The following is a 12,983-nucleotide window of genomic DNA, read 5'->3' as shown; positions in this document are numbered from 1 at the left end:
TACTTACCACTATCCTAAAGCCGCAGGTCACCCAGGCAAGAACCAAATGACTTGGTCTGTCACTCGACAATTCTGGTGGCCAAGTCTTCGTTCTGATGTTGCTGCGTATGTTACTTCCTGCTCACTTTGTGCACAGAATAAGACTCCTTGACGTCTTCCTGTGGGTCTTCTTCAACCTTTTGCTAATGGTGAGCGTCCTTGGACACATCTTTCCATGGACTTCATTGTCGAGCTCCCTGTTTCCAATGGCAATACTGTTATCCTTATGGTGGTTGACCGTTTTTCTAAAATGTCACATTGCATTCCCTTGAAGAAGTTGCCTACCGCTCAGGAGCTTGCTTCAATTTTTGCCCGGGAGGTCTTCCATTTACATGGGTTACCCAAGGAGATAGTGTCGGACCGGGGTAGCCAGTTTGTCTCCAGATTTTGGCGTTCCTTTTGTGCACAAATGGGGATCCAGCTTTCCTTCTCCTCGGCATATCACCCTCAATCCAATGGGGCTGCGGAACGGTCTAATCAAGCTCTGGAACAGTTCTTCCGTTGCTATGTCTCAGATCACCACAATAATTGGTCTGAACTGTTACCTTGGGCAGAGTTTGCTTGTAATAGTGCTATTAATGCTTCCTCCAAGTTAATAACCGTTCATGGCGAATTATGGGTTTCAACAATCCTTGTTGCCCAATTCATTCATGTCTCAGGGTATTCCAGCTTTGGAGAAGCATCTCTGGCAACTCAGTTCCACGTGGGTGCAGATTCAGGATTGCCTTCATCGTTCTATGCAGCGCCAAAAGTTCCAGGCTGATCATAGGCGTCTGCCCGCGCATTCCTACCAGGTTGGTGAGAGGGTTTGGCTGTCCTCCCACAACTTGAACCTTCGTGTGCCTTCCAATAAACTGGCTCCCCGTTATGTTGGTCCTTTTCGAATACTCTGACGGGTCAATCTTGTGGCCTACGCTCTTGACCTTCCTCCTGCAATGCGCATCTCCAATGTTTTTCATGTCTTCCTCATTGAAACCATTGGTTTGTAATCGGTTTACCACTGTGTTGCCTCGTCCCCATCCTATCTTTGTTGACAACCATGAAGAATATGAGGTCAGCAGCATTATTTTCTCTCGTATGTCCAGGGGCCGCGTACAGTTTTTGGTTCATTGGAGGGGCTACGGTCCGGAGAAACGTTCATGGGTTCCCTCCTCTGATGTTCATGCTCCCTCCTCTGTGCCTTCCATGCCTGTTTCCCCAATAAGCCTTTTGTCCTCCCGTGGGGGAGGGGTCATTGAGGGGAGGGTACTGTCAGGGTTTTTTCCCTGCTTTGTTTGCCATGTGCTGCTGGCAGCCATTTTATTCACCTCTCTTGCTGACTGATGCATAGTGTGTGATGCTGCTCATTTCCTGCACGCCCTTTTATGGCCAGACTGGTGTACATCATCCATGTGAGACAGGTTGCAGTCTCAAAATTGTGATGTCATCACTTATTATTTAAAGGGCCTCTGTTCAGTATGTTTTGCCCTTGCGTTGTCTCAGACCTGTTTGTGAGTTCCAGTGTATTACCTGGCTGTCTGACGTCCCTCCTGGTTCCTGATCCCTGGCTTGTTCCTGACTCTGCTGTTCTCCTTGTTCCTGATTCCGGCTCGTCTGACTATTCGCTTTGGCTCCTGACTCGGCTCGTCTGACTACCAGCTCTGGTTTTGATTCCTGGCTTGTTATTTGACTTGTGGACTTTTTATTATTTTTTGCTATTAATAAAGGTGTGATTATTTTTGCACTTCTCGTCTCAGTCTGATTCCTGGCACCCTGACACCAGGTTGTAAAAAAATTCATCATTTAAAAAAATAACTAAAGAAAAGAAGTGAGTGCAATCAGCGCTATGGGAATGCCCTAGAGACTAGTATTTTTTATGTTTGCCAGTTCCTCTGTGGATGCTGCCCAAGATCAGGGCAGGGAATGTCTGAGGTCCCCACCTCAGATAAACCACTGCCCAGTTTGTGTACAAAACAATAGATAGAAAGAAATTGATCAAGGACGCATGGACATTGAAACTTAGATCACAATGGTATTAGGTGGTACTTTAGCCCCTTTTTACTGTTATTGTAAAACGGTTAATAGTTAATAATTACTACAATCTATGAGTAGTACGTGGCTGTTGAGGCCAAATTAGCTTTGAGACTCTGTTGTTAATAAGTATATCTTAATATGATGTTCCTACAGTACATATGAAATAGATAGTGCTCATAAAAAATAATAATAACAGGGTTAATACAGGTTAATACAGCTTAATTTTTAACATCTAACAAATAGTGTCTACGTCCCTTTAAGACAAATAAACCAAAGATGTTAATCTGTAAAATCATATTATGTTTCAAAATAGCAACAAGTGGTAATTTCAGGCAAGATCCCGGCTAGTAAATAGAATAGCTTGATTTCCGGAAATCCATGATGGTGACTTGTGTGAAGTTTTAATACTAATCTGGAAAAGTCAGTGTGATATATTTAACAGACCGCGTTTGCGCAATTTGGCTCGCTGACTGGCACAGACACTAGGTTTATCCACCCTGTGAATTTGGGTCTGCTTTGAGATTGTTCTGGAGTGGGAGCAAGGCTGAGCCTTTCTTTCCCCCTTTACATATACTCTGCCTCTGGGGACACCGAGGACATACCGAGAGAAAGTGAAGCTATCATACCCAAGCATCACTGAAGTACACTGACAGACTGATGAATCCAGGAGATTTACCAATGATCCCTACTTACCTCATACGATTGAGGTTACTTCTAGTAAGTGGGCACTTTTTCTATTTACTAGCCAGGATCTTGCCTGAAATTACCACTTGTTAGCAAGGAAAAGGAAATATATATTCCACTATTGACATTGCTGCTATTTTGAAACATACGTGTATATTAAAGGGACACTGAACCCAAAATTTTAAGCAATTTTCTAATTTACTCCTATTATCAAATTTTCTTCATTCTCTTGGTATATTTATTTGAAAAGCAAGAATGTAAGTTTAGATGCCGGCCCAATTTTGGTGAACAACCTGGGTTGTCCTCGCTGATTGGACAGCACCATTAAACAAGTGCTGTCCAGCGTCTGAACCAAAAATTGTCTGTCTCCTTAGCTTAGATGCCTTCTTTTTCAAATAAAGATAGCAAGAGAACGAGAAAAATTGATAATAGGAGTAAATTAGATAGTTGCTTAAAATTGCATGCTCTCTGAATGACGAAAGAAAAAAAAAATTGGGTTCAGTATCCCTTTAAGGACAGTCTGTGTGCACAGGTGCACACCAGATCTTTAATCAATATAAGATTCTACAGATTAACATCTTTGGTTTGTTTGTCTTAAAGGGACGTAGACACTATTTGTTAGATGTTAAAAATTAAGCTGTATTAACCTGTTATTATTATTTTTTATGAGCACTATCTATTTCATATGTACTGTAGGAACATCATATTAAGATATACTTATTAACAATTTTCTCTCTCTCTCTCTTCTCTCTCTTTTTTCTCTCTCTCTTTTTTCTCTCTTTTTTTCTCTCTCTTTTTTTTCTCTCTTTTTTTTTCTCTCTTTTTTTTTCTCTCTTTTTTTTTCTCTCTTTTTTTTTCTCTCTTTTTTTCTCTCTTTTTTTTTTCTCTTTTTTTTCTCTCTCTTTTTTTCTCTCTCTTTTTTTTCTCTCTCTTTTTTTTCTCTCTCTTTTTTTCTCTCTCTTTTTTTCTCTCTCTTTTTTTCTCTCTCTCTCTTTTTTTTCTCTCTCTCTCTTTCTTTTCTCTCTCTCTCTCTTTTCTCTCTCTCTCTCTTTTCTCTCTCTCTTTCTTTTCTCTCTCTCTTTCTTTTCTCTCTCTCTTTCTTTTCTCTCTCTCTTTCTTTTCTCTCTCTCTTTCTTTTCTCTCTCTCTTTCTTTTCTCTCTCTCTCTCTTTTCTCTCTCTCTCTCTTTTCTCTCTCTTCTTATTTAAGAGGCTCCTCTGTCCTCCACTCATTTCCTGTATTAATGGCACCTGTTTTAACTTGTTATCAGTATAAAAGACACCTGTCCACAACCTTAAACAGTCACACTCCAAAGTCCACTATGGTGAAGACCAAAGAGCTGTCGAAGGACACCAGAAAAAAATTGTAGACCTGCACCAGGCTGGGAAGACTGAATCTGCAATAGGCAAGCATCTTGGTGTGAAGAAATCAACTGTGGGAGCAATAATTAGAAAATGGAAGACATACAAGACCACTGATAATCTCCCTCGATCTGGGGCTCCACGCAAGATCTCACCCTGTGGGGTCAAAATGATCACAAGAACGGTGAGCAAATATCCCAGAACCACACGGGGGGACCTAGTGAATGGCCTGCAGAGAGCTGGGACCAACGTAACAAAGGCTACCATCAGTAACACACTACGCCGCCAGGGACTCAGATCCTGCAGTGCCAGATGTGTCCCCCTGCTTAAGCCAGTACATGTCCGGGCCCATCTGAAGTATGCTAGAGAGCATTTGGATGATCCAGAAGCAGATTGGGAGAATGTCATATGGTCAGATGAAACCAAAGTAGAACTGTTTGGTAGAAACACAACTCGTCGTGTTTGGAGGAGAGAGAATGCTGAGTTGCAACCAAAGAACACCATACCTACTGTGAAGCATGGGGGTGGCAACATCATGCTTTGGAGCTGTTTCTCTGCAAAGGGAACAGGACGACTGATCCGTGTACATGAAAGAATGAATGGGGCCATGTATCGTGAGATTTTGAGTTCAAACCTCCTTTCATCAGCAAGGGCATTGAAGATGAAACGTGGCTGGGTCTTTCAGCATGACAATGATCCCAAACACACCGCCCGGGCAACGAAGGAGTGGCTTCGTAAGAAGCATTTCAAGGTCCTGGAGATCTCCAGATCTCAACCCCATAGAAAACCTTTGGAGGGAGTTGAAAGTCTGTGTTGCCCAGCGACAGCCCCAAAACATCACTGCTCTAGAGGAGATTTGCATGCAGTACTATAGGGGGTAAGGTTGATACAAAGATTCTACACTCAGACTCTTAGCTAATCCCGAAAGGTGATGTAACATCAAAAACACTATCACCAAAATTTAGAAGAAAAGAAAAAGTGGTTGGGATAGCGCTAAACAGCTGCGAGTCTTATAGAGTGAAATAAATAAATGTGATCTCGGATCGATTTTTATCTGAATGTGAGGGTGTCCCTGTTTTGGGTTCTCCAATTTTGATAAGACTCGCAGCTGTTTAGCGCTATCCCAACCACTTTTTCTTTTCTTCGAGATTTGCATGCAGGAATGGGCCAACATACCAGCAACAGTGTGTGACAACCTTGTGAAGACTTAGAGAAAACGTTTGACCTCTGTCATTGCCAACAAAGGATATATAACAAAGTATTGAGATGAACTTTTGATATTGACCAAATACTTATTTTCCACCATAATTTGCAAATAAATTCTTTGCAAATCAGACAATGTGATTGTCTGGATTTGTTTCCACATTTTGTCTCTCATAGTTGAGGTATACCTATGATGAAAATTACAGGCCTCTCTCATCTTCTTATGTGGGAGAACTTGCACAAATGGTGGCTGACTAAATACTTTTTTTGCCCCACTGTATATGACTTTTTACTGTCTTGTAATAAAATCATAGATATGGACTAATAGGGGTATTTGAGGACTTAGAGAGATTTTGAGAATCTAGGTGACTATTTGTTGAATATGTAGTAATAGATATTCAAATTAATTTGAATCCCTATAATATACTTGATTTTACCGAAACAAATTTAATGTCTGGTCAAAAAATTGTTTTTATTGCATCCTTTCCATATTTCTTATAATCAAATACTATATACCAGTCAAATGCTAAAATTCTAATGAAAACAAAATCATATGTAAACTGAAATATAATTTATAGCAACATTGCAAAAATAGATATATTGTAAAGTGTTGAAAATGTATCTGCGTTCTGACACTCAAAGGGTTAAATTCTTGTATCTCTGGTATTAAGCTTAATTTTGTTTTAAGGTAAAATATAATTTACTAATTTGTTGCATTGCTTTTGTACGCTGACAGTGTTTCTTTAATTAATTAAAGTTTCATAGGTTTGTATTTTTTTTTTCTTCAGCTGAACTGAAAGTGAAAGTATTATATTCTGTATCACGACACAGGCTGTGCTGTGGGATTAAGGAGTGTTTTTAATGAAAAATGTGGTTCTGAGACAAATGTTATTTATTGACCTACTCTCTTATTGTTAGGTAAGTTGTTATTTTTTTAAGATGCTTTAAGGCAAAGAGCGATCAAACAATTTTGCCATTGTTATTTTGTTTTTAATGGGTTTGTCTTGCAGTGCAGATATGTTTGAAGTATTTTTATGTTGTCATTAATAATGCAAGAAGAAACACAATCATTTAGTCTTTAAATGGCCTTTAACACTGCCCTTTCACTGTTACTATGTTAAATGTGGCACAAAAACATCCACCTTTTCCAATAAATCAAGCTTTAGAAATATATTTCTAACATTACAATCAGGATTTATGAGATGACAGTCTACTTTTTTCTTTTTTCGCAGATTATATTTTAGTTTTATATTTAAAATATAATATTTATCTGCTTATTAAACACTTGCAATGTAAGCCTAATACTGCAATAAGCTCTATGATCTTTTATTTGGAAATCCCCTTTTTAGCAGCATGTGCTTTTTATATAAGAGATCGGTGCCACTGCCATTGCGGCCATTTTGAGAACTAAATGTAATTTGTATTAACCCATTCCTAGAGCTCAACTAAAACATTATACAGATTATTATTATTATTATTATTTTGTAATAGCTTGAACCACTGACCGTTTAGCACATAGACATGGTAGTTGCTTTATTTAAAAAAAGAGGGTTTTTTAAAATGTATTTGAATTTTTTTTTATTTTTTATTTTAATATGACTGTCATATATAAACCAAATTATGGGGTTGATTGCAATCATTTAAAAAATCTAATCAAATAATTTTTTTCTACAAAAATGTATGGGGATTTTTGTGGATCAACTATTTTATAAGCTTTTCTAAAGGATTGTAATTGAACATATACAACTGATATTATTATTAGTTTTAAAGTTTACTTCACATTTTAGGCTAGTATACAAGTGTAGGGCTAATTTATCACGTGCCTGCAAACGGGCAAATTTGGCCATTTGTGGGCACGCAATATGTAACTAGCCATTACAAGTGACTGGTTATTGCTACCTCAAGCTCGCAGTAGCAATTTGCACTTATAAAATTAACCAGAGATCAGATCTCTGGTTAATTTTATAAATGTGCCCCAAATGCTCCTAAAATACATTGTAGTGTATTTCGTTTAAAAATAAAAATGTTAGGCAGTATTTTGGGGGTAAAGTTGGCAGTATGCTTACATACATATATATTTATTTAATATGTGTATATAGTAAACACATATTTACACATAAATATATATGTATATAATTGTATACATATATATATATAATTACATTTTGCTGACATCGCTGCGCAACTTACCGATTTTAGTCAGACGGCATGAAAACAAGGCTCCTATTGGAGCCTATGGAAGCACGCTCTCGTGAGTGCAATGCTTCCCAGCAATTTGTCAACTTGTAATACAAATGCACATTAGTGTGCGCTGGTATTACTCAGTGGAGTGCAAGTATCACTTTCACAAAAGCGATATTTAGCGCTCCACTTGTAAACTGGCCCTTTATAAGCAAAAAAGAAACATTAACATATTTTAAGACTACGCCTTCTCATGCATTAAAGGGCCATTATAGTGATAAAAGTGCATGCTCTCATTTGTTACAGCATGTCATTTTATCACTAGCAATGTATTTAACTCCTTGGTGGATTAAACACAAAGTTAAATTGTTTGCTATGTTATGAGGGTCGAGTGCAGAAATTGACCCAGCTGTGCCGCTAGTGCTATTGATTGGATTAACTTCTATTTCCACTTGGACCCAACTGTGTTCTGAGGGTCCCAATTGGTTATTTAACTGTGTTTCAAAGTCCATAAAGACAGCAGCACACACCACTCCAAAGTTCATGGACTTATTGAGGCACCAATGTGCATAAAATGTTTCATCTTTAATGGCCTTTTAAGCTGAAAATACCCTTTATTAAACGTTTAACCCCTTGGCTGTGTATAATTGCCCATTGTCATCTTGCACATCTGTGTGCTGATGATGAACATATGGCATCATCCTGAACTTTCCCGCTTACTGAATGGATTCCAGTTCCACTTACTGCAGCTGGGAAATTAGATTGCAGTCTCCTTCCTCCATCACAGGCTGTAGCTGGACTACAGGTAACCTCTCCATGACTGATAAAGTCAGACAACCAGGCTGTTAGCCTTAGGTGCTTGGATAGAATAATTTGAAGACCCATATTATCTCAGCCTTCAGACCACTTACAGAGACATAAAACCACTGGAGGCAACAGATGTAAAAAAAAAAATGTGACAATCTGCACCAGCACTTGAATTGCAGTTTAACCTCTTCTTTTTTTTTTTTTTTGCAGTTTAACTTCTCCCGGTAAGGTGATCTTTAAGGGGTTAGTGTTTTTTTTAAGGGGGTATTGGTATTGGGTGGGTTTTAGAGTAGGGTTGGTTGTGTGGGTGGTGGGTTTTAATGTTGGGGGGGATTTGTAATTTTTACAGGTAAAAGAGCTTATTACTTTGGGGCAATGCCCCGCAAAAGACCCTTTTAAGGGCTATTTGTAATTTAGTGTAGGGTAGGGCTTTTTTTATTTTGGGGGGGCTTTTTTATTTTGTTAGGGGGATTAGATTAGGTGTAATTAGTTTAAACATCTTGTAATTTGTTTATTATTTTCTGTAATTTAGTGTTTTGTTTTTTTTGTACTTAATTTTATTTAATTGTATTTAGTTTAGGGAATTAATTTAATTATAGTGTAGTGTTAGGTGTTATTGTAACTTAGGTTAGGTTTTATTTTACAGGTACTTTTTGTATTTATTTTAGCTAGGTAGTTGCATTAAATAGTTAATAACTATTTAGTAACTATTCTACCTAGTTAAAATAAATACAAACTTGCCTGTAAAATAAAAATAAACCCTAAACTAGATACAATGTAACTATTAGTTATATTGTAGCTAGCTTAGGGTTTATTTTATAGGTAAGTATTTAGTTTTAAATAGGAATAATTTAGTTAATTATAGTAATTTTATTTATATTTATTTAAATTATATTTAAGTTAGGGGGTGTTAGGGTTAGACTTAGGTTTAGGGGTTAATAAATTAAGAATAGTGGTGGCGACGTTGGGGGCGGCAGATTAGGGGTTAATAAATGTAGGTAGGTGGCAGCGATGTTAGGGCCGGCAGATTAGGGGGTTAATAATATTTAACTAATGTTTGCGTGGTGGGAGTGCGGCGGTTTAGGGGTTAATATGTTTGTTATAGTGGCGGCAACGTTGGGGGCAGCAGATTAGGGGTTAATAAATGTAGGTAGGTGGCGGCGGCAGATTAGGGGTTAATAAATATAACATAGGTGTCGGCGATGTTGGGGGCAGCAGATTAGGGGTTCATAAGTATAATGTAGGTGGCGGCGGTGTCCGGAGTGGCAGATTAGGGGTTAATAATTATAATTTAGGTGGCGGCGATGTCGGGGGCGGCAGATTAGGGGCTAATAAGATTAGTGGTGTTTAGACTCGGGTTCGTGTTAGGTGTAGACATAAATTTGATTTCTCCATAGGAATCAATGGGGCTGCGTTAAGTAGTTTTACGCTGCTTTTTTGCAGGTGTTAGACTTTTTTTTTCAGCCGGCTCTTCCCGTTGATTCCTATGGGGAAATCGTGCACGAGCACGTTACACCAGCTCACCGCTAACGTAAGCAGCGCTGGTATTTGAATGCGGTAAGGAGCAGAATTTTTTTCTTTCGTGATTCAGATAGATCATGCAATTTTAGGCAACTTTCTAATTTACTCCTATTATCAATTTTTCTTTGTTTTCTTGCTATCTTTAATTGAAAAAGAAGGCATCTAAGCTAAGGAGCCAGACAATATTAGGTTCAGAACCCTGGTAAGCACCTGTTTATTGCTGGGTGAATTTATCCACCAATGAGCAAGAACAACCCGGGTTGTTCACCAAAAATGGGCCGGCATCTAAACCTACATTCTTGCTTTTGAAATAAAGATAACAAATTGCATGCTCTATCTGAATCACAAAAGAACATTTTTGGGTTCAGTGTCCCTTTAATTTCATTAAGATAACATTGCAATGTTGAAAGTAACTATTGGATATTAAATTTAGGTACCGTTTTTCCAATGTGTCCATTATAAGAAAAACATAGGTTGTGAGCAAAAGAATTTTAAAATGAATGAGATTTTTTTTGTATCTATTATTTGCGTCATAACCTATGAATTTATCACATACAGTTTACATTTATCCAGGTTTCTTTTATACTAAATAATATAAACTCTATAATGTCAAATAGGTTTGCAAATAATCATAACATGTTAGGTCATTCATTTTTAGAATGTTCTAAAGTATATATTAAAGCTTAAGTATGTAGATGTTTAGTCTATTATTTTATTTAACACTCTCATTTCTATGTTGATTATTTTTTATTATTATTTTATGTCATTTTTCTGTGAGTCTAAAAAAGGTACTTAGCGATATGGTTCACAATGGAATAAAGATTGAATAAAAATACTTTAAAGTGATTGGTTAGAACACATTTAAAAATGTACCTGAGACTCTGTAACGTTATCTATGTTTAAGCGCGCTATGTAGTGTGAAACGCGTAAGATGTACGTCAGGTGCCTCCTGAGTTTGTTCGTTTCTGTTGAAAATTAAATTGGAGGATTTTTTTGAGCTTTACGAGTGCAGCATCTCTCTTTGTGTTTTTGAATCACTGGAATAGTAACTGCTTTTAATATAAGTATTTCTTCTAATCCAAGGGTATTTCAGTTTGGAGGGAGGTGTCCCTATTAAGTATATAGTTACCATGGAACATGATTTGTGTAAATTAAAAATATTCTTATCAAATTACAGCATTGATTATTGCATTAACATGTTGCATCTAATTAAGGATTACTCTGGATTTGTACCCTAATTTCTTTCTTTTTTTATGTTTTCCTATTTTTGACATTTTTTTATAATGCTTAATTTTTAAAAAAATATTTTTTTTCTTCTCTTTTGGTTTCAGATTTTTCACTGAAGATATAAAGAATTAAAAACATCTAAAATGGTTATGTTGTCTCCAAAAACTAGAATAATACTTAATAGTTTATTTTATGCAGTAATGGTGTTTATATGTAACGCCTCTGCTGTAGATTCTGCATCTGTAAATAGTGAGGATTTAGACAGTGCTAGCAATGTGTTCCCATGGAAGAGCATGAGGCTGCCAGACCATGTAGTTCCACTGCACTATGACCTTCTCCTCCATCCTAATCTAACAACTCTCACGTTTAGTGGCATCACCAAAATAACCATCAGAGTGACCAAGCAAACAGGTTTTGTGATCTTACATAGTAAGAACCTGGAAATCACAAAGACAAGGATTGAAAGGAAACTTGGAAATAACTTGGTGCCTCGAGAATTATTACTTCTTAAACAGCCTATCCATGAACAAATTGCATTGCTTTCTGCAGACCCACTAACTACTGGAGAGAATTATACATTATACATAGAATACAATGCTAATCTGTCAAACAGCTTCCGTGGCTTTTATAAAAGCACTTATAAGACCCAAGATGGAGACATACGGTAAGCCCACACCTTTTTTTTATCTTGTGAGTGTAATACTTTTTTTTTAATTCATTTGCTACTATTTTACATTTATTAAAGGGACAGTCTACACCAGAATTTTTATTGTTTTAAAAGATAGATAATCCCTTTATTACCCATTCCCCAGTTTTGCATAACCAACACAGTTATAATAATATACTTTTAACCTCTGTGATTATCTTGTATCTAAGCCTCTGCAAACTGCCCCTTTTTTCAGTTCTTTTGACAGACTTGCAGTCTAGCCAATCAGTGCCTGCTCCCAGATAACTTCACGTGCACGAGCACAGTGTTATCTATATGAAATATGTGAACTAACACCCTCTAGTGGTGAAAAACTATTAAAATGCAATCTGAAAGAGGTGGGCTTCAAGTTCTAAGAAATTAGCATATGAACCTCCTAGGTTAAGCTTTCAACTAAGAATACCAAGAGAACAAAGCATAATTGGTGATAAAAGTAAATTGGAAAATTGTTTAAAATTACATGCTCTATCTGAATCATGAAAGTTTATTTTGGCCTAGACTGTCCCTTTAAATTTAATTTGAAAAAACTTTTATAATATTTTTAAACCAGCTTTGCTTGTGTTTGGACAAATACTGCAAGAAAAAGGTAAATATCAGTCCTAAGAAGTTATATTTCCTTGCTCCATATCTAGTTTCAAATAAGAAAAATAGAAGCAATTACGCATACGTGTGCTGCAAACAAGTGATTATAGGAACCAAAATGTGTTGACTGTATATAGTTTTGTCTATTTATTTTATATGTCATTTATATGAGGAGCTTTTATTGGCACTAGGAATGGGCGAATTTGATAAAAGTTTGATTAATTTGTTAGAACAAATAGTCCTGTGGACATTCGTTTTGGACAATCGAATGTTGACAAGAAGGAAAATCCATTAAAACTTGGTAATCAAATGTTATTTCTGGATTTTGAATGTTACTTTTGTTTTCAAATGTTCATCATTAAATTGAATATCCACATTCGAAATATCGAATGTAACGTTTAATTTAACTAATAATATTCAGGAATTCAATAGATCATGTGGTATAGAATTATTACATAATAGATATAAATATATAAATTTGAATGTTTCTATTTTGAATAAATACTATTACAAAGATATCAATTCAAATTATTAGAAAAATTTGAATCAAATATTACATTTAACCCCTTAACGACCAAGAACGTGCCAGGTACGTCCTGCAGAAACTGTCAGTTAGTGACAATGGACGTACCTGGCACATCCTGAGTGCTGGAAGGGATT

General features: G+C 36.7%; 1 protein-coding gene across 2 annotated transcripts in view; it reads left to right on the top strand.

Moving 5' to 3' along the window:
• The window catches only part of ERAP1 (endoplasmic reticulum aminopeptidase 1), a 216,039-nt gene that overhangs the window by 42,229 nt on the left and 160,827 nt on the right, over nt 1–12,983 (top strand). The window contains exons 2-3 of one of the 2 annotated variants that reach the window (XM_053701509.1): nt 6,088–6,217; nt 11,140–11,699. In XM_053701509.1, the coding sequence (XP_053557484.1) occupies nt 11,179–11,699 (521 nt within the window). In that variant the 5' untranslated portion in view covers nt 6,088–6,217; nt 11,140–11,178. The remainder of the gene's footprint in view (nt 1–6,087; nt 6,218–11,139; nt 11,700–12,983) is intronic. The other variant, XM_053701510.1, reaches the window with a different exon arrangement.

Source organism: Bombina bombina, chromosome 2 (assembly GCF_027579735.1).
Source record: "Bombina bombina isolate aBomBom1 chromosome 2, aBomBom1.pri, whole genome shotgun sequence".
Taxonomy (NCBI): Eukaryota; Metazoa; Chordata; class Amphibia; order Anura; family Bombinatoridae; genus Bombina; species Bombina bombina.
Note: the sequence above shows the minus strand (reverse complement) of the source record. Positions and strands in the feature narration are given on the sequence as shown.